The sequence below is a fragment of the Mustela erminea genome, chromosome 12 (genome assembly GCF_009829155.1).
Source record: "Mustela erminea isolate mMusErm1 chromosome 12, mMusErm1.Pri, whole genome shotgun sequence".
Lineage (NCBI taxonomy): Eukaryota > Metazoa > Chordata > Mammalia > Carnivora > Mustelidae > Mustela > Mustela erminea.
The window spans coordinates 86,431,083-86,454,569 of NC_045625.1; the positions used below are offsets into that span (position 1 = coordinate 86,431,083).

The 23,487-nt window shown below is 38.4% G+C and overlaps 1 protein-coding gene across 12 annotated transcripts in view; it reads right to left on the reverse strand.

Moving 5' to 3' along the window:
* The window catches only part of RFX3 (regulatory factor X3), a 285,682-nt gene that overhangs the window by 55,973 nt on the left and 206,222 nt on the right, over window positions 1-23,487 (reverse strand). For all 12 annotated transcript variants that reach the window (XM_032308681.1, XM_032308683.1, XM_032308674.1 and 9 more), the window contains 3 exons: window positions 15,508-15,689; window positions 11,820-11,939; window positions 268-389 (listed from right to left, as the gene is read on the reverse strand). In XM_032308681.1, the coding sequence (XP_032164572.1) occupies window positions 268-389; window positions 11,820-11,939; window positions 15,508-15,689 (424 nt within the window). The remainder of the gene's footprint in view (window positions 1-267; window positions 390-11,819; window positions 11,940-15,507; window positions 15,690-23,487) is intronic.

Consider the following 23,487-nt stretch of genomic DNA (forward strand, 5'->3'; position numbering starts at 1 on the left):
AGACAATTTCATAGCTATGAGGCTTTAACTCCTATGCATTTAGAAGTCCTACATGGCTTGATAATTTTTGAAAGAAGCTCTAGTGAACATGAAGAAACAGAAATGGTCTAGAACTATCCCATGATAGGCAGAGTTTCAGCACACACACAGATGTTTCTGTGCGGCTCACATCTGTAATAGACACAGCACTTGGAGAAAACATTACTGTTGTTCTCTTGTTTTCAACATCTTAATAGCAACCATACTATGCGTTACACCTTGACATACCTAAAAACTGCTGATGATGTTGACTTTGGGCTATTACAGTTTGTTCAACAGATGTGCCGGTCTGTTGACCACTTCCTGTGAAACCATCTGCAACCCCATCCACCTTCTGCATAGGCTTGTACCTAAAAATATTAGATGGGGAAAAACAAACAAATACAATTATTCCTTGTTTTGTCGCACTACACATAACTCCTGAGGCATTTGATTTTACTCAATCTTCTTTAACGTCCCATGATCATTGGAGGATTTTTTTTTTTCCTTGATAGTCTCAAAAAGTTAGAATGAAGAAATTTTTTCAGTTGTGTAAAGAAAAAGGGGAGAGGGATTGGGGAAGGGGACCAATTTTTGAAAATTCAGAAATGTGTCTAAGAACAAAGGAGTTACGAAGGTATTTCTTCGGATGGGGTAGCTACAATGCCCATGATGACACGCGGTGTGAACATAATTTTTAGTGGCCAGTGGGTCAAGGGAAAACATTTTAACTACACTGGGACTTTTATCTGAAATAAGACCTAGGAGCAGGGGCCTGAGAAATGTTAATGAACGGCTTTCAATTAATTAATATCTCTCATATGCGATTCAGCATACAAACTCTACCACACTCTTTTTCATACTTCCTAAAGCCTTCCATGCATCTCAACACAGTCATTTCCATTGACCCCTAACCTCGCCTGCAAATACAAAGACCATACGCATCAGCTAGCAGAGAAGTACATGCAAGAATCCACCTATAAACCTAGGTTACCACATTTTTTAAAAAAAAGAATCCACGTCCGCTATAGTCACGCATTTATCTTTAAGTCCAAGTCATACAAACTCATGAACTTTCCTGCTAAGATGGAGAAGACAGGCTTCAGCAGCACAGGCAAGAAGGAAAGTCTGCTTGAGAGAGAAACAGCACATATGAAAAAAAGCCTGGGCAAGTGTCCTAAGATGAGTGAATACGAAATAAGAAGAATTTTTCTAAGATTTCATGTATTTTCCTTCATGTTAGAAATTTAGAAAAAAAAGACAGATGAACGTAAGAAATGATTAAAATCTACAGTAAGCTTAGGACCTCGAGATACTATTCGCTTTGTTTATTTTCTCATCTTCTCCCCGTTTCTCATTATACTTATAAATAAGACCACCTAATATTCTCTCTGCCCAGACACTTGACTCTAACACTAATACCACAAGTCAACCGCATCCGTGATATGAAGTTACCAAGAATAACAATGTTCCTGACACATGAGCAGGGCACGCCCAAAGGCACCTGCACTCTGACAAGAGATACGAAACGGATGGACCTGGTGAGACATCGTGCAAACCACTGCGCGGTCTGCGTTCGGAAACGACTCCATCTTGAATGTTGTTCATTAGAACGTGGATAAACACAACTTCCAAGAAAAGCTGCCGTCCCTCATAACGACATTTACATTCACTGCTTCTGTGACAGATCCCACAGAGAACTCCGGAAAGCAAACATAAAGTCAGAAGGTGAACAGGGTGAGAAAAAGAGCACAACACACGTCATCTGTGTTATCATCTCGGTGATGGCCCCTTGCCACCCAAATGTGGATTGTTATTTCTCTAAGGACACGGAACAACTCAAACCTATCCTTTAATTTAATGGGGGGGGGGGGGGGAATCTGAAAGGACTTTTCCACAGGGGCCACACCAAACGATGACAGAAGAGTTAGTACCATCCTGTGCTACAAGTGTCACTGATGAAAAATTGAATTTTTAAATTTTTTTCCTCCTTCAAAAATCATCCCAGAGAACCAAAGAAGACTCGGTGAGGCAAGTACTTTGAGTACTCATGTGGGGAAGCAGTTGCCAACCATTCTGTTCTAGAAGCCCTGAATGATTTTATCCCTGAGGAAGTTCCTCACCCTCACTGACCCATTCCAGGCTTCATCTGATATTAGCCCTCTTTTTTCAGCTATGAAATTTTATACCACCAATAGAACAGGCTAAAACTGTTTAAACATGTCTCCTCATTTAACTTAATGGAGTTAAGTTAAATGTTAGTATTAACTAACAGAAATGGTTAAAAGGATTTCAATTCTTGACACTGCAGAAGGGAAAATGGAAGAAGATATCTTATAGACTTAAATTCCATTCAATTTTAATACGGGATTACAGGGTAATTATGAGACTTTGTTTTATCAAGCTTCCTTGGTCCCACACAGCATCTAGTACACCACACACACCTCCTAAGCAGAAATGTCGAGGACAAGTAAAATTTAGCCATAAAAGGAAATGATGTCTATTCCTTTCAGAACGTAAGTTTTCGGAGGACAGCTGCTCTCCCACAATCTACTCGCACACAGCACTTAGCAAGCCTGCAGCTCGTAAGCAAAATTATCTGCTTCCTCAGAAAGATGAAGACAGAGGAAATTCCTAAGGGAAAGAAATATGATATTTTTAATAAGCACTCAAAATCAGAACACGTTATAATTAATAGTAATGATATTGAGTGGGAAGCGGTACATATATTACATGTATGGGGAAGAGGTACATATATTATACAGACAGAAAATACATCAAGATTAGCTTGTAGATAAAACGGAAGTTGGTCAATTCTAGAGAAATTGTGCAGGTCTGTCAGTACACAAGAACAAATCTTATAGGGAAAGGTAAAGTTAAAGGAAAAGGAAAGGAAGAAGGAAAGGAAAAAAGAGAAAAGGAAAGGAAAGGAAAAAAGAAAAGGAAAGAAAATACAGTCAGAACGGAGAAATGAGTGGATTTATTTGAACGCCACAGTAGTAGGGCGAACAGTAGCATGAACAGATACACTTTGTTTGCCTTGTCAGTAGGACCTCTGTAAGCTAGAACCTTCTGCTATATCTCTTCAGAGAAAGGTTGAGGGCCAAGTCTGGGGGCAGTGTGGGCCATAATGAAATCAGGAAGGGCGGAATATGGCTCATATACAAGAGCAGTATTCCTGTGAACCTCTGATAGAGCTCCCCAGTAATGCAGACTTTTGCATTTCCTGTTTTGTCTTCAGTGGCAAGTCACATAGGGGCGTATCCTCAGTGTATTGCCTGACATGGGGTTGGTCCTTAGAATCCCTGGAAATCAGAAACGCTGGATAGAGGGAAGCTGGATGGTTATTTACCTGAAGCTCTGTCTAAGGAAAACATCCTAATCACTATCATCACCTCAGAATTGGGTCTTCCCCGAGGGAAAGTTTCACAGGAGGTCAAGAAGAGCCACATTACAAATAGGTTGAACAGCATCTGTGGTAACTAATTCTCCTTAGAAGAAACAGTTAAAGATGATATCATCAGACCTTAGATCCTGAAACCTAAATGTATATCAGTGACTGGGTAGCTTTTCAGAAAGCTCAAATGCTAGGCTCACCCTAGGCCTACCCAGCAAAATTTTTAACACGGGGCTTCACAAGACCTTCACAAGCCTCCCAGATATTTGAGTAGCCTGCCCAGAACTAGTCCATGGGAGCCTGTTGGCCCCAAAATAAGTTCCTTCAGTCCAATGTTGTGCAAGTACAACCATCACATCAAAGAAAAGTCACTTTTTTAATAAACTGAGTCCTCAATTTTTAATTTGTTCCCAATAAACTACATTTGGAATATAAATAAGTATCACTGAGTGACTAATAAATGAATGAAAGCATCCTCAGGGGAACAGATTTCATTTTATCCTACCACCAATTGATCATAGCATCTATCAAATTGATCGAACAAATATTTATTGAGCATTTACTATAGGGAAAACATGGCAGAGGCATGGTTTCGAAAAGGCTGTGTAGTAACAGAAATGTTCCAGGATGTTTCTTATATTTTGTTGACTCATCTGAGCATTCAACATTATGTTAACCCCGGTTGAATTCCAACTGACCTTTGAGCAATGAAACAGCTTTCAGACCTCCTGCCTCTCTGCTCTCTTCATAAAGTACCATTTAAACATGAAACTATAAAAGCCAGAGACACTTCCTACCAAAAAAAGTTCCTTGATGAATCCCTTAAAGAACTGAACTTTTTAGTATACACGAGTATCTTCTCTCTTCGTCCCATTTATTTTACAAATCCAGTAATTTTAGACGAGGTTTTCTGACAGCAGCTCCTCAGTGCTCCTGAGCCGCACACGCTCTGAGAAAGACCTGTGCTTCATCAAATGAAGAAACAGCTCTTGGTTTCCAAATTAGCAAGAGGCAAATGATCATTTTAACAGCTTGCAGCTCCATGGGCAATCCGAGCTGAAGTTGTTAATGATTAAGAAATCAAAGAAAGTCTAATGCTTTAATAGCGGCGTGTACGCATGAAACCTGTCACTAACACAGAAAACACGGAAAATTGTTAGGAATCTTCCCCCATGGGGTTAGCGGTAGCTGTTATTTAGAACTTGGACAGCTGGAACTCTACTGTAAAACTGCATCTAATTCTGTCAAGAATTTCACATGTACAGACGTTGAAGGAATCCAACAAGAGGCAAAGAATGCCTTCTATGAGCTCGATTATATTGACTCTCGTATTTAGTGGTATCACGATTGTCAACAGACTAAATGAGACATTTGGGAAAGTCCCTCTTGAAGCAGGTGAAAAATGCATGGGCCCCAAGCAACATCTCAATTGCGTCGGCCACATGAGTCTTTTATCGTTCTAGAAAGTACACAATCATTTGATCAGTATGAACCAGTCTCCACACTGAGCTCCTCACCAGGGCAAGAGGCTAAAATTTTCTATTGGAACCTTGAGATTCAATTTGGACCAACTGTCCCAGAAGATCTTGAGGCGACTGGAGGTCTGAAGCCAGGCAAAAAAATGAAGAGATCAGAGGAAAATACCGAATGCTGGGAGCATCTTTCTTTCAGCGTGTGAACCGCCTGCTTGATGTCACACTAAGGGTGTCTGTGTCTAAATGACTTCAAACGTCAACCCTGCTGGTGAATGACAGTCACCCCATCTCTTCAGTCCTTATTGGTGGCTCTTGAAGTACTTGACTCCTCATTAGCTCTACGTCTATAATTGGGCAAGGAGAGGAGGGAAACATTAAATTCAGAGGGGGTAGTTGTCTTAATGGCAGCAGTTTTAGCAGAAAACGCGAGAGGCAGGGAAAGGAGGAGGCTGACGCTGTTTGCTGACAGAAAAGGTGGAGCTCATTCATTCACTTAACAAATATCTACAGAGCGCTGACAAGGTGCTTGGTGCTGGCGATGTATTGTTGAAAGAGGCAGACGAGAGGCAGACGCTAGTCTCTTCTCGTGACTTTCAAGGGGTCCTCACCACAAAGGCAACTTGGGATTCGTATGTCGAACTCGTGGAGTCTTGCTACAAATACGCACGACACTTCTTTGATCTACAGCTGGCCCTTCCTGTTAAACCATTTCTACAGGGATGCCCTTCCTACGTCTTTTCTTTGAAAAATAACAACCTGACTCCACTTGATGCCAAGAGGGCAAGAGCCACAAAAGAGAACAACCTGGGGCTCTGTCTAAGGAAAAACAAATTAGAGAGCTTCTCGTATACAGCAAAATTAAATGGGCCTTCATTTCCTTATCAGTAAATAGTCCATGTAATTGCCAAGTGAGATCTTGCATAGAAACTGCTTATTGAAGGACATTTAAAATGTTCAATAAACGTTTATCAAGAGGGTAAATGGTGACTGTTACCATTAACAAACTTTACACGAATTACTATAGTTAATAGTTACTGAATCGTGATTAATTTTGATTCTCTGATCTTTAGTGGAAACTATCTTTACATCGGGGACCACTGCAGGGGCACAGTGCACGTTAGATTCAGTGCCAAGATTCCTTATTTGTTTCCAAAAGCCAAAGGTGCAGGCATGTGATCATCTTCCCACCGATGACTCCTGACCTCAGCTGCCCTAGAGCAACCGACCAGCCCTAGATGCTTAGCTCGGCAGTGACCTCCTGAGATTCCCGGCCCAGGAGAGGAAGGGTAAACTGTTAGCATCAATCAAAGCTGAAAACCACTTGCCGGGAGGTGTAAAGGAACAGAAGTCAGAAGTTGCCTAACTGCTAGAGTTCATTCATCTCTGAAACAGCCTTAAAGAAATAAATACTGTTCTCTAGAGCACACAGTATAACAATATTAATGATAACAATTTACCTAACACTTGAATGTTTCCAATTATTAAAAAACAAAACAAAACAAAAAAACAACCACCTTGATATACTCCTTCCCACCTGAACGCAAGAACAATCTGTGAGGTAGTCTACTATGAATCAATGTCCATTTTGAGATGGAGAAACCAAGGTTCAGTGAACTTCAGTCACACACACTGCAGAAATGCCAGAGCAGTCTACTGGGAAATTTAAGATTTCCCAGTCTTAATTATGCGGTACTTTCCACTAAGCCTGGGAAGTCTATATTAAGGAAAGTCTTGTGTTTTTCTCTTAGAAGATTTAATTATTTATTTGAGAGAGAGAGAGAATGAGAGAGAATGTATATGACCGGGGGGAGGGGTAGAAGGAGAGGGAGACTCTCAGAAAGATTTCCTCCCAAGCGGGGAGCCCCACACAGGGCTCTCACGACCCTGAGATCTTGCCCAGAGCTGAAACCAAGAGTAGACTCCTGATCGACTGGGCCACTGGGGCGCCCCTTGGGGAAGGTCTTCTACAGACAAGGGTTCATGTCCTCCCTGACTCCTTGGAGACACGCGTGCTTCCATATCTGTCTACATCAAAGCAAAGGCAGCCCTACTGTGTTTCCAACTGGACTCTCTCTCCTCTCTGGACCTCAACGCTTCCTGCTTTCACAGAGCCATTTCCTATGAAGAGTCAAAGAGGCAGGAGGTGACACCTGTCCCCACTACTTGGGACATACTCACTGAAGTGTGATTTTTCCCTTTATTTCATATGCACAAATTTATTACATGTGTATGTTCCTGTTTGGCTTATCTTCCCTCTTTAAAGGGGGCATTCTTGTAAGAACAAAGACAAGAGGACTGGGTTCTTCCCTTGTTACAGGATTGTGGATAAGGTACCCTGAGGGAGTTCCGTTTTCTCATCAGGAGGATGGACTGGACTGGGGGAATCTCTTCCTTCCAGCTGTCAGAGTGTACGACTCTAGGATTCCATCTCTTTTAGATGGCATGGACATTTTCTATATGCAACTGCTGGCGGTCGGGTGTTTGCTGGAGGAATGATAAATGCACCTTAATATTCTGAGACCGGCTACTGGGACCAGACACAGCCCAGCACACTGTCAAAGCGCTTGGCTCCACTCTAGCACTTCCGCTACGAGGATCTGGAGGAATAACTCAAACACGTACGCCAACACTCTCTTTCAACTCTTCTTTCAAATGTGAAAAACACACTGCAGCAAACCTTCTTACTTGGTCTGTAGACCTGAGAAGGCCTGGTCTCCTTTTTCTCTATAGTAACCGGATTTATTTATTGCCTAAATAAGGGCATGCAAATTATCGATGAGTGAGTTTCCTTGAAACTAGAGAAGACATTTACGTGCAGAAGTTATTTTCATGTGAAATATGTTCAACAGAAGGTATTTTAAAAAATTATACATTCTCCTTTTTTGTTTTTTTAAAACCCAGGATACTTTACGTCTTTTTGATCACCTCTACTGTCATCAATAAGCCAAAGTTATTACACTGTGTTGGACTACACTCCAGTGGCTTACTGATGATGCTCAAAACTACTGGAGCACCTGGGTCTACTTGTCCTTCCACTGAATGTGCACATACTTCTGTGTTGATTAACCCAAAAGCAAACAGAAGACCCTTCTCACCTTGTCACTTACATTTCCTCTTGCCAGCTCTTCTACCCCACGATTGCCCATGAATCAAGTGGGCTCTCATCTGCTCCTTTAGTCTAGGTACATGACTTGAGGATGGCTTCATCTTTCCAATCAAGCTATACTACGGGCTCTGTGACATCCGTTTTTTCGATCAGAAGCTGTTTCCATTTATTTCCAGACTTGTGGCTATGCCCCATATGGTGATGTTGCTGGGATTCGGATGAGGAGACAAGTGGAAATTTCCTCTACTACCCTATCAAATCTTCAGATGAGATACCGAAAGTAAAGGGGCTCTAATAATTATAAAGATATACAGAACAACAATCATCAGTACTTCTCCAAATACTGTGACTCCCAACGTCACAGAAAAATGTGCAAACTGAGCTGTAAAACTTCACTTCTATTTGATCAAATGATCACTACATATACTTGAATTTTCATTCCGTAAGAACACATAAAACATGTAAATTTATACTTCGGAAGATGTACACATGTACATGAATACATTAATGCTCGAGGCGTTGAGATAATCTGAATATTCTAAAATATTAGATACAAGTAGCTGCTACAAAATATTTTAAACCTTTCACATGACTTATATTTTAACAAGAACGGCAGGCTCTTCTTATGTGAAATTGAATATATTCAGTAGAGTCGTTTGAGTTTTATAAGCCATAAGACAAACGATATAATACTTTTCTTTTTCACTGGTTTTTTTCAACAAATACTCTTAACCCCGACATCCAGACTTAGAGAGAGAAACTCTCCCTCTTCTGTCCAAGTCTTCTTGCACAATGGGAAAACAGGCTTCACTGAACGGCTAAGAACATGGCCAGTTGATAGACTCCTTCAGAGAGAAAACAGAACCCTCCCTCCGTCCTGCTAGTCCAAGTGAGGGGTCTGTGAGGTTGACAACACTAACAGGGCAGTCAGTGATCAAGACACCATTCCAAGAGCAACTATTCACAATCCAAAACTTGTCTCATTAAAAACAAAGAAAATTTCAGTACCACCGCCCTTGAACAACACATGTTTGAACTGTGCAGATCCACACAGTCACACACGGCATTTTTTCAATAAATACATACTGTAAATGTATTTTCCTGACTTTTTTTTTTTAGTAACATTTTCTTTTTCCAGCTGACTTTATGGTAAGAATATACCATATAGTGCATATAACATACAAAACACATGGGAATCGACTTTCTATTATCGGTAAGGCTCCTGGTCAACATTAAACTATTAGTAGTGAAGTTTTTCTGGGGAGTCAGAAGTTAAGGCCAGATTATGGACATGTGGTGGGGTCAGTGCCCCTGATACCTTGTTGCTCACGGGTCAACTGTACGTCTTTGGTTCTCTCACATACTTATTTCACAAGAAAGCAAACACTGTAAGGAACTAAAGTTGGGCAGAGTGTTCATGGCTTGTTAACCTTTAGAGCTCTGGACTCTGTTTCATAAGGAGGCCTTTTTAAGCCCCAGGTCTTTCTTCCCTGACCCAGGCTTTTTTTTTTTTTTTTAAGATCTTATTTATTTGACAGAGAGAGACACAGTGAGAGAGGAACACAAGCAGAGGTGGCTGGGAGAGGGAGAAGCAGACTGACTCCCCACTGAGCAGAGAGCCCAAGGCAGGGCTCGATCCCAGGACCCTGGGATCATGACCTGAGATGAAGGCAGATGCTTAACGGACTGAGCCACCCAGGCGCCCCATGGGCTTTTTTTTAAAAAAAAAAAAAAAAAAAACAATGAACATTCCTTGAAGGCTCCCATTTCCATGAGCACTTGCTTGATTCTTCGCAGGTAAATCACAGGGAGAGGTAATCTTCAAGCTATCTTAAAAGCAACTGATCAAGTTTTTGTTCAATATTTAGGTTTGAATATGTTCTTTCTGGACCAACTTGTTCTGATCTTGACCTCCCCATCGGCTCCGCTGTGCAGTGCTGCGATGCCTCACAGCAGAGGACGCACCAGAGACAAAAGGCACTAAGTGTCGCTGCTAATAGGTGAACAAGATCATCATAACCCGGGACGATAACCATTTAGGACAATTCACACGAACTCCACCTCCGTATGAGGGAGTGTTCTGACTCAATTTATTGTATTTCTCCAAGACCTTTTAATATAGTTTACTGACTATACCTCAAAAAACCCCAGAAATTAGCAATTCAACAAAGAAGGTCGAGAACCTGTGATTCCAAAATCTGAAACCCTAGAGATCACCATGTAACAGTCAATCCTGAATGGAAGGACTCTTCAGTCTAGAACACTAGCACCAGAAATTTCGATCGCGTTAAACCACTTAACGAGCCTCTTACCTCCAGTCTGCTCCCATGAAATATAGTCTTGTCCCTAATAAATCTCTCTAAAAAAAAAAATCTGCAAGTCCCATTGTTTTGCTCCAAAGCCTTACACAGCTTCAAAGCCATGCTGCATGCAAAGACCAAAGTTACTGGCCACACATACCACCGAGTCCCCCAAGGTAAGGTCCAAAGGAAGTTTTAAATTTCATCTCCTCCTGAACCACTCAACCTTCTCCTCAGTTCTGCCCCTGCCAGGTCAGCCTCACTAAATCACATAGTACTTATCAAGGACATCCTGGACTTTATACTCCCCAGAGCTCTTGCTTGCGTGAGTCCGTCTTCCCGATCCCTCTGAGACACCCCCCACCCCAAACAGCACTTTCTCTAGGACACTTCTCAGTCCTCCTGGGGTTAGATGAAAATTCCTCTGTATTTCACTCATTCCTGGATCAAAGCTTTACTTCAGCACTTCTCACCCTGCATTCCTTAAGAAAAAAAGGTTCCCGTACCTCTCCTTCTAATTTCTTAACTCCTCCAAGTTAGAGACTGTTTCTTCCCTGGGCACACAGCGGTCTAGCATGCTTGCTGACTAAGGAAAGGAAGGACCACTGAGTGACAGATTCTTTCTCCGGCAGGGACTAGAGCGAATGCTTCCGACTAAGCTAGTATGGCTGGGGAAGGGGCCCAGCTAATCATCCCAGACCAATAAATTCAGCAGACTGAGGCAGGCCATCTGATGACCTGTGTACAGGCCTGCTTTCCCCTACTTAATTCTGCATGCTCAATTGAAAAGAATAATTATAAATACTATAATGGCTGAGCTATACTGGTAAAAAGGAAGAGACTGTTCATTTTACTTACTCCAGACTGTGACATAAGTCACATGAGACTTGAAGGCCCTGGACTAGGTCACAGCACTGTGGGCTTGAGTAAATTATTTAACGTCTCTGGGACTTCCCTGAAAAACAGAGCTATTAAGGCTCTGGTTGTCACCAAGCTGAGGGGCCAGACTAGACCGAGGTTATTTTTAATTCTGAGATCTATGATTCCATCCATACATTCATCTATCCATCCATCCACGAAAGCTGGATTCAAAGAAGACGTAAGAAGTCTTGAACTTGGTGCCACTGCTCCTACCATGTTAAGAAGAGTGACTGAGGGAGGTTGCCAACAGCAAGAAAGGAACTCACCAACACCGAAACCAGTTTCCCCAGTGGCATTTGCTTGGGTATGCGCCTTACGTGTTGTATTGGGTTGGGTTTCCTCGGCTGCGTGGTTTGGGGTGTCACATTTAACTTACAAGGGGCCCAGTGGGTTGTCTGATAAGTAATTTTAAAAAGATTTGGAAAACAGAGGAGATGAAATTCTACTAAATCATATTTGAGAACTGTTCATGGTGATTTTTAAAATGCATGCTGACAATAGCCACATTTTTGCACACTGAGGTATTAGCTCTAGAGAAAAGGAGACCGTACATCTAAAGCTATGCGTAGCTTGGACAGGTCAGGGAACATTCCAGAGTCTACCTTTGTTTCTGTTGCATGGGCTGCTGCCTCATAGCCATATACTGCATGTCTTCCTGCAGACGATTCAGAGGGGAATCTGGCTTGACGCGAATCCCATAGTAATGGTACTTGGAGTTTCCTCTTCATAAAAGAACAACAAACATTAGAGACACAGAAAGTCAGTCGAATCAATATTAATCACACAGGATGTCCACTTAGCTACACACTGGGAAAGGTTAGGTAAAAGTGGCATATTTATGTCATGTTTATGATCTCCCTGTTCTGGATCACCTGTGTATTTTTACGGTGGCTACACTTGAAGAATCAAATTAAGATTCTGAATCAGTGGGCTCAGGGCCCTGTGATAAATCTTTCCTTATAAACTAAAATATTAGTATATTATTATGTTTTATATAAATATTCCTTATAAACTATAAAATATTAATACAACAGCCACTGAGTCCATGCAAGTTACATTTTTCTTTTCAAATTTGTATTTTAAATTTAATTTAGAAGGGGTGATGGTGCAAAAAAAGTCTGGCCAATTAAAATGCATCAACAGCATAAAGGGCTGCACACTAGATGGGAATTTACTACGACATGGTTGTACAAAACGAAGAAAAGAAATATTGATTCTATCATCTTGGATACATTCTCCATTTTTGCAAGTTCTATTACGGCAGAGATCATGAAGGTAACTCCACTGATACAGAATGTTGCTGTGAAGTCTATTATTTACTATTTTGAAACTGAAAAGGAAGCAGGCGTTTAATCTATAGGTCTTGAAACATACTTTATTAGTCTCTGTTCTAACGAATTCATATCAGTTTTGTGGGCTGAGTAAGATGTGTCACAACAGACATGGGGAAATTTCTCTGTGAAAATGGCAAATTTCCACCTGGATGAAAATTGTCACAATTTCCCCATGTTCGTGAGAAAGACCATGTTTGTTATTAGAAACGACAAAGTTTTGCTCTGAATGAAATTTGCAAATTCTTGTAAAAATAACATTTTAAATATGTAGATTTTTGCAAAGGGAAAATAGTTTTTCACAAGTCTATATATAGCAAGACATCAGCTGCTTTTTCCATTTTTTTTCTTTCATTTACAAAAAGAAATTCAAGAAGAGTGTGGATTAAATATTTTATATAAAAATAGAACAGAATTTTACTTCCAAAATTAAAGAATATATATTCGAAGACATCAAATCTTATTATATAAATAATATTGCTTTTTTTTTTTAAAGTAGGGCGTTTAGTATTTACCTAGTTTTGGTAAAATAAAACAGTATGAAAACTTAGGGCCTTCTACTTGCAGAGATTAGATCTTGTCTCCAAAATCTACTGCAGAACAGAACAAAAAACAAACCAAAAAACACCAATTTGTAGTGTTCTCTCTTACAAACAGGGCAGGGGTAAGGAGTAGAGGTGGGAAGTAGGAGCCACTCCCCAAGGGATGGAGCCATGATCGCTACAGAGTAAAATGGTGGCTGTCTTGTAGACCAAAGCAGATGAAGTGTCTAGTTTCTTCTCCATTTTCTACAAATCAGCATTTCCACTGGGTTGCTGGGGAGATGGTTGGGGGAGATCAGCCATGTTCCATGATTTTCTTTGCTTAAACTTAATTTGCAGATGGATTCTAATGAAAGGAAACTTTTGAATTGCCTTTTTGTTTAGAACAAAAAGTTCAGAAAAGTTTTGGCTTGAATTAATTCACCGAATTATTTTATTGATTAACAAGTAATAGCTATGCATACAGTTCATCAAGAAGAAGGAGGAGGAGGAGGAGGGGAAGGGGGAAGAGGAGGGGGTGGGGAAGGAGAGGGGAATCATCCGAGTTAGTTTGCCTCATGATTTATAATACTGATTTCCTTTCTGTCCCCTGGGTTAGGAGTAGTAAATGAATGAGAAACCACTCTCCACGACAGACCCTCTGGAGCTTTGCCCTCATCGTTGTCAGCAACTCTGCATTAGAGTTCTGCTATCTTCGTAACATAGCATTTGCTTAAACTTTCCTCATAGGGTTTCTTTCCTCCTTATTCTTCTAGGCTGTCCTTTCCACCTCTAATTGCAAACACTACATCCAATTTTAAAAGGAACAGGAAACATAATTGTTACATGGTGAGGGGGGAAAACAGAACATCAGAAAGTGAAGCTGTAATATTGCAATATGTACTTACAGAGTTGGATTCTACTCATTCACAAACCCAAACCACCCCAATTCTGTCTCTTTCTATTTTAAAGATGTGTTTCAAGGTTTGAAAGGAACCTCAAAATAGGACCCACTGAAATCCCTCTCCGTAACAAAAGGAGCATGGGGATACCACTATTACAATGTTGAATAAAGCCCAGACTCTCAAAATACTGGCATGGTATGAGCCTTTGGCAAGGGGATAGCAGGTTAGAGCCCCAAATAAAGATGTTTGTGGTTCTGGGGCGGGGGTGGGGAGGGTGGGGGGGACTATGAGAGAGACAAAGAGCTTTTTTCAAGGGACTAAAAGCTTGAGTTCCTTTAGCCGTCATAGTCTCTCGTTTAAAATATACTATCTTTCCAAGTATAGGGAGAAGAAAATATATTTATGAGAGAACCTCCAGCAACCTGAAGGTAAAATCACTTGAAATGCAACAGAAAGGAGTACAGGGCAGATCTCGTCAATGCCATGAAACTGACACATACACCATCCCCTCCTTTTTAGCATACATTGACTACGAAGTCAATTACTGAGGGTCTTTTTGTTTTATTAACAATATTAAATACTCTTCTTCACTAGAACACTACAAAGCTGAGACTTAAAAACCAATGAAGGGTGTATCATCTAATGTTCTACAGCATAGCATCTTTATTTTTATACTTTTTAATATGGATTTCTGTAGGATTTAGGAAATCAAAAACATCCATATCCTTCTGCCCAGCTTCTTAAAATATTTATGTTATGATAATTTGTAAAAATTATAGAAAGGCCCAAAATGAAACTCCACAGTTCCAAGTATTATGTTCATGATATTTTGATTAGTAAAAACACTCATATCTCTTTCCAAAGGAAAGAGGCGAGAAACTAAGAATTTTTTTCACATTATTGGTTTCCGTGCAATGGTGGCATACTATATTTTTACTTCCCTACATGTACAGTTTCACAGTCAAGAGTTTAAAAAAGGCTAGTAAGAGGTTAAACAGGACCACGTCATTACTGAGGGCTTCAAACTCCCCAATTTTTCAAGTTCACCAAATGATTTTTAATTGATCTCCAGAAATGAAAACCAGCTTTAATTTCTCACTCTATTCAAAGAGTTATTTATAACGACATTTCAATATAATTTTGCAACAGTCAAGATAGTTTTCCACTGACTACGTCACTTACTCATCTCTAGTCTGATTATTTTTAAAAGGAAAAAATAGTGATATATATTAATTTTTAAGGCACCATGTGTAAATCTTCCACTAACAGTCTGACTTGCTGATTTCTATATGATTTGAGAATCAACTCATCTCAAAGCTGAGCTCAGTTACGTTTAAGACAATGCATCATTCTGGTTTCGCAGTATTCTGTGAATAATGACCTCTTCATGAGAGACTGTATAAACTGAGCTATTTCTTTACTTTTTTTCTTTATATGTTATCTGTAAGAAAGCACTTTTGCTCCAACGATATACTGAACTGCTTTAGTTTGAAAGAGGGGGATTAGTTTACGATCTTATTTTTTCATACTAACCTAGTTCCCAATCTCCTGGTTCGTAATCCCATAAAAATTGACCTTATTAGTTTTCCAAAAGAAGCAGCATTGACTGGGTCCAGTTTGTGTTCCTGGCAATGTCGTAGGTAGTGGTTGTACAACGTGCTTCTGGGAAGGCTCACTCCTTCTGCTGTCTCATAATTGTCCAACAGCCACTGGAGCTAGTACAAATAAGACAAGGTAAACACAGAGAAACCATATAATTTACCAACATGTCTACAAGCCACTACAAACACAATACACAGAAATACCTAGAAGATCTTCATCGAGACTTGTAATAGGGTCAACTGTTGTAATTCAAAGGTATAACCAGACCTTGAAAACTCTTGGAAATGTGCACCACTGAACCTAATTTATGACCTCAGACCACATCCATTCCTTCAAACATTCAAGCATGTGTAAAGAACGCTAATATTCCCTGTATTGACTGCAATTCTGTGGATAAACATCTCTTCGGGAAATTCAAAGAAACCCCTCAACTGGTTGTAAATAAAATTTGTAATTTCTTATGTATAAGACGTTTCCAAGCCTAGTGGCGTGGCACATAATACAGCTTTAGGGTTACTTTGTTTTAACACATGAACAGCAGGCTGCCTGGTATGAGTTTTTATATTAAGTTTCTATTCATTTACATAGAATTTTAATTTACTTATGTAATATACTCCAATAGGACAACAACTGTACTAACTAGTGGGTCAAATTCTGCAAGCAGAAGGGGGAAAAAAAAATCAAGAATTTCTTCCCCAGAAAGAAAGAAATTAACCAGACACTGATTTAAAAATATATATATATGTAACTTACAAAAAGGAATCTTTTATTACAATCATTGGAGCTTTTCTACTTCCCTGCTATGTTTTTACATAATTTTGGAAGAAACATTACAATGGTAGTTGGTAAAGCAACATTTTCTCGGTCTGTAGTTCACATTTGAAAGGTTTATGTTGTCCTGTGTTTTTTAGCAAAAAAATTTTAGAAAATATAATATAGGTATGTATTACTGAATTTCAACAGCAGGAAAATTATTAACTCATTCATTCATTTCTTTATAAAAGGAGAAATGAAAAATGACTTTCTTAAGGTCACAGATTGTCTCAGAGCCGAATCTGGTTCCCAACACACATTTCCTGATTACTTGCATACCGGTTGTTATTTCCATTGAGCAGCAAATACTTCACATTACTTGTCTCAACAAAATTTCCATGCCATATAGAAGAGGTGTGATAAAGAAGTGGTATTTTTACATGCAATTTAAATTAAACATAAGTTATGGGAGCCCAAGGATTCCTGGCACATCAACTATGAGCCAGGCAACGTGCTAGGCACCTAGCAACGTAGAAATGAATGTGATCTCACTCTTGTCCTCTAGGAATTTACAATCATATTCCAAAAAACAATACGGATACTCAAATATATCAAAGCACTGGCTTACATATTTTAAGATTTGTGAACAAACTCAGAATCTGAACCTTCAGACTCTTACTAAGAAAATTCATTAAAAATATTTTAGACTTACTACCTTTAACTATGATGACTAAACTGACCAAAACCATTTTAATTTCAAATATTCTTACATGATGGTTATGTTTAATTAAACTTATCCCATTAAACTCATACTGATGTTGGCTCCAAAAATATGGGCACCAAGTCTACAAGTTAGGACACTCTTTTTTTTGTTTGTTTTTAAAGTAGGCTCCAGACCCAGCATGGAGACCAACACGAGGTTTGAACTCACAACCCTGAGATCAAGACCTGAGCTGAGATCAAGAGTGGGATACGTAACTGACTGAGCCACCCAGGCGCCCCCAGAGCACGGTACTTTTAAAAATAAAGTTCCCGTTCTGGTCAGGGAGAGGTGAAGTTCTCCATGAACACTTATATATGAATATGTGCATTTAAACATACTCGTTGCTTCTGTAACACATACAACCCTCCCTTTCTAAAAGGTTACACAAAATAAATGTTCATTTACATAATGACAGAAAAATTAAAGGTCAAAAAGAATTCTTTAGAGATGAAGTATCTGTAACCTGTCAGTAAAGGCATTTTCCAGAGCCATGTGATTTCTGAGTATTCTAAACAGCACTGAGAGCAAGTTCACTTACTCATACTCATTTTGTATAAAGCGGGGGGGGGGGGGCAAAATGATTGGAAAACCCAGTTATTATGGCTCGGGTTAGTATTCTGCCTACCACAGTGGGTCAGGATGTCTCTAGTGTTTCTTCATAAATATTCAGATTCTGTAGACTATGAAGGCAACTGAAGACAGTGACACACAAAATATGGCCGTACGAGTCTCCCTCCTACCCTTCACCCGCACACCTCAGGATGACGACTGGCATCTGAAGGCAGTGCTTCCTCACGTGTATGGTGCTGGGGAGGCTCTAGTGAACCATATTGCCCAGCAATGCGAGCTCTTGTTTTGTGTGTATAAACTAGGTAGAACCTTCCAGTTGGTATTCTAAACATTTAAAGAATACAGAAATACAGGACATAGACTAGAGCAACATAGAAAGGTATAGTCTCTGAGAAATTCAGTTTCTTGAGACGAAGGAGTATAAAGGAAACACCAAAACAGAATCCTCGGAAAGACAAACATATAACAATTCTGAAGTATTTGGAGGGAAGCAAATATTCTGCAACTGAACTAAGGAAGTGTTCACATCCACAAGCATGGAACACACAACACACATAAGTAAAAGAATACCAAAGATATGTTTGTATATATTATCTTTGCTTTCTCATGAAAGGCATAGTGTCAAAGCCAAAGTAGTATGATTTTGTAACAAAAATAAATAGATAAAAATAAAATATTTCTTTGCTAATGAGCATAACATAGAGCTATTAGGAAATGTTAATTTAAAGGATATTCTTTTTTCAGAAATGGAAAATGATTTCGTAACATGAACTCTTATAACCAAAAGTATACAACTAGTAAAAATTGATCTGATACAATACACTTTCAACAAGATATAAAGAAAATAAAAATAATTTGTTTAATTAATGAGCTACAAATAGAAAATTTCCGTAAACTGCCTCAAATGTTTACTAGTTCTCTTGTAATATTTAATTACCTAAATGTAAAGACAGATATCTAAAATGACACTATATTCTCATGATAAAGAAAATTGTCTTGTAGATAAAAAAAACTGGAAAGCAAATCTAAAAATAAAATATTTGAGGGTATGATCTTAAGATGACTTTTATAGAAAACTAGTGCAAATATTGAAGTTCAACATAAAATATTTTGAGTCCAAAGGTATGTTTACATATATAAAAGAGTTAATCAGACCACCCTTAAAGAAAACTTTTCACAAAAATAGTGACATAATGACAGCAAAAGTTGCCTTAAAATACTTAGAAGCCTGGATAATATTACTCAAGTCCCAGATGAATCGTTTAGAGAAAATGAAGTTTTTACCGGATTGGCTCCGTGGTTCCCTGAAAGGCTCAACGGGTCAAGTAATCTGGACTGACAGCCTGGCAAACTTCTTGTTTTACCGTATACAGTGTTACATTCTTATAGACTCTTCATTTCTACACCATTTCTTCAAAAACTCTGAGTTTATTTGTAGTATGTGCATGTATGTTTGTGCCTACGTCATCAGTTGGTTTGAAAAACTCCCTAAGAGTGGGTTTCCGGAGGACTGTAACTTTGATGGACGTAAAGGTACATTTCGTTCCCTGCCCCTTATTCGCAGGAGAAGGAACGTTTGCTCCGTGCCAGAAGGCTGGCAAGCAATTTGGAAGAGCAGGAGGAGGTCACGTGGAGGTGGAAAGCCCTGAGAGCTGGAGACCCAACCTGGAAATGCTGGGGACAACTCAACCATGTAAGCATAGCGGTCCTCAGCTCACTGTGTGAGCGGACTCTGGTTTAGAAGCGACGAGGTCAGATTCTGAGATGCAGCCGGGTATTACCATGTGCAGGCTACATGCAGTTATGTCGCCTTCAAGTTTCATCAAAGGGATGACATTGTAAATCAGATATTTGGGTCTGAAACACAGTATAAGAAAGGACAGATTTTGTTCTAAGAGAAACCTGGCTGTTCAGTGTAAGCTAAAGGCATCCCCTCTCGTGTGGCTCAAGGGAAGGTCAGACCTGTTGAGATCTAGTTTCCTCGGGCTTCGTCCGTAATAAAATCCCTTTGAACCCTAGAATTCAACACCCTTAACATTTAGCAATTTAGAACTAAACTATTACTATTTTGTGTCCTCTGTTATAAAATGTCATTGGATATTTACTTACCTTTGTGGTTTTTAAAAGCCTGTAAAGATACCACAGGAACTTTTAACCTGTATCTTTAAAACTTGATTATTCTACTGATGAACTAACACAGATTCATGTAAGGGTGGAAACCAAGATAATTGCATCTTTCAACCTTTGCATTTAATCTATATTAATCAGGGTAGATTAAGGAAGACGAATAGTTCCTATTTTTCCCAAAGGGAAATACTGATTGACAAATTAAAAAAAAAAAAAAAAATACCGCATTCCCCAATTAACATCTAAATGTAACATTTGGCATTTTTCCCCCAGATGGATTATTATCCATTAGGATTCATTTTAAGTTCAGTTCATTGATGATATGCATTTTGACAGGTCTTATTTCTGTCATAACTTATATTTACAATACAGCAAAGTCAAGGGAAAGTGAATACAAAACAAGGGTTTGCTTTGAGCTGAATATATTTAAGTAGCTAAAACCAGGAAAAATCATAAAACAACTTGCTAGATTTAAAAAGTATAAAAAATAAATGCCTGATGCTTTTTATATGCTTTAGATGGATTTTTTTTTTTTTAAATGCACAAGTTCAAGAACATTTTGTGGAAAGTGGGAACAATTAGTTTAAGAACATTCCTGTGTTCAAATATGCAATCTAAAATATCTCACATCGGGTACAAAATAATCATTAAGTGCCAATTTATATTAGTTACCACTAAGAAGAAGTACAAAATAAACTTCGGTCTGCAATGACTGTCTACTTTGTTGTAGGCAGACGATATACATCATTAAGCCCCACTGCATCCTCACATACAGAAGATTTGGAAATAAAAGTATTTAATAAAAATGTATTAGACTAATACTATACTAATACAGTGAATTCCATAAAACTAAATCAAAAGTACCATTCTAAAATATAAGGAAATGAGTGATATCTCCCTTGGTTATGATTTTTTTTTTTTGAAGGATGAGATTATTTGGGAGAGAAACGAAGTTGTCTACTCTTAAATGGAAGGTTGCCCATGTGGCAGTGATAGAAGCCTCATATACTCTTTCTCACAAATTCTATGCAGGGGAAAGGCTGCTTTATGCCAATACTGTTCAGAAACAAACCGATAGAAGCATACTTGATAACAAAAAAATGCATGCATGAGTTCCCAAATAAACGAACATATGACAGGCAAAGGTATGGAGAATACTGAAGGGAAGATAAAGTCTGTTCCCGTCTACTACTTGTTTATGTTCATCCATTTAGGAAATACTTGGGAAACTTCTACCATGTGCCAGCTACTCTTCTAGGCACCAGGGATGCCTCAGAGGACAAAACGTATGAAGTCCTCACTCTCCTGGGACTTCAACTTGTCAGTCTGTATGTACTCTCTGCTAGCATGAGGTTACTACCAAAATAATTGCCATTATGCAAATATTGACAATACTAGAAAAGAAACATGCCACTCAATGTAACTATACTCAGTTTCTGAGTGGGGTACTATACAGGGTATGAAACTGAGGAGTATATATGCATCATATGCATTTCAACCTGGAGGATAACAGGAAGATAATGATAAAAACGGAATAGCAGTACTAAGTACTCCTAAGGATACCCTGAAAAGGGGACACAGAAAGGAAAGAAAGAAAGAAAGAAAGATAGGTAAAAAAACAAAGCCATCATGTTGGAGTCTACTGACAGGAGATAATTTATTTGTTTGACCATAAGAAGAATTTTCTGAGTTACTGTGAATAATCAAATGTGTAAAGGGAAAATGGGAAACCCATTCTATCCCATATTCTAAAATAGAGTGAAATAGACTTTCTGCTCAAAAATCATGATTAACATGCATCTTCTAAAACTACTAAATATGGGCACATATTATTGATCAGTTCTCCTAATTTCTGGCCTAATGAAATCGATCCTCTGTAGTAACTGAGAGGTCAGGGAAGTATCATCATGAAGTTGGGATTCATGTCCATTTTAAAGAATCCCACAAACCTCAAATGAATCTATATTATGTCCTATATAGTGAGGGATAAAGGTAACTTACAGTTTACTGACATTTAAGATATTAAGGATATATTTTTTTAAAACGTTTCCACTAAAATTTTTCTTTAAAAGTGAACATCACCAATTAAGTCAACAGATTTTAAAATGCTCTTAGCAGGTGGTTATCAACTAGAACACATGCAGTAGCTTTTCCAGTTGTTTAGATTAACCTAACAAAAATTAGGAGCATCACTAACTTTCCAAGGACATAAAAACAACAGGATTATTGTTATGTGTTCAGGGAGAAGCCTGAGTGGTCAGCAGAGACAAGATCCTTCCTTTACAGTTTCTATACCATCTGTAGAATCATTTATATTTGTGAAGACTTGACTGTAAATGTGCTTTAAATGAATTTAACTACCTCAGAGGTGTAACAAAACAAATCAGGACATCTAGAGGGAGATTATCACTGTATTTGCAATATTTATCTATATACTGTGTGTGTGTGTGTACACCACCGTGTATATATACTGAAATGTCTCTGGCAGTTAGACAACACTACGGAAGGGCTACCGTGCTATGTAACAAAAAGCATGAAGCCACACAGTAACAAACATTTTTCCTTGTTTGTGCAGCTTAAGCCACACGTTCGTTAACATTAAATATTATTTTGTGAGTTTTACAAGAGAATAAAAATCTCAAAGAATCCCCAACATATCTGAAGAGTTTCCAACAAATCAACAAAAATATACCAAAAAAGCCCCCCATGTTCTTATACCTACAATATTAGTCATGGAATACTAATAAATATTGGTAAATCCAAGTTAAAATTATACACAGCACATATTTTACTAAATTGCATAATTCAAGTGAAATGAGATATGAATTAAATAACAAAAACACAATTTCTTAGAAGTCTGACAGTTCAGAAAGTTAACTGTTGACTTCAGCTGTTTATTTGTTTTTCTTATGTTCCTGTACATTTTTTACTAAAAGTAAAAAACATTTTTACTTGCCATTTTCAAAACACAAACGCCAGTTAAGTCATTACCCCTCCCCCCAAAAAAACCCCTAACAGTGTACATTAAACCAGTCTTTATACACAACTACAAATTCATGCTAACACCATAAGGATATACTGATGAAACATATAAAAGAGTGACATTTTTTACTGCACATAACTTTTCAGACGGAGGTAAAAAATCACATTCCTTAAACTGTTTCAAAAAGAAAGGCCAAAACATACATTATTTCAAAATTTACAACCTATACTTTTTACCAGAATTGCAGGCATTCTCCAAACTGGCTAACCTGTTTTTATTTGCCATAATACTACCCCTTGAAAAAGAAAGAACACACAATATTCATCTAAAAACAAATGTTTAAAAGACATGGAAGTATTTAGTGCTAAGCTGGAATATAAAATTTAAGTCTTTGAAAAGTCAATTATTTAAAAAGCACAGTGAAAACATTATCTGTGAACTAAAGGTTTTAGGTTTACTGAAAAAATATCTCATTTCAGTTGGGTGATCCAATTTAGACTTTTCACTCACAAAATATGGGGAAGAATTCAAAAATTATAATAACTATTTCTCAGTTTAAGAATACATATCAGTTGGGAGGGAAAACTAACTTAGTGTATTGTCATTGATATTAATTTAGCAGAAGATCTATATAAAACAGATGTAAGTCACAGCTCTATTTACTTTTTCCCATATATTCAGAAATTATGGCAACAAAATAATTTTTAATCAGAAT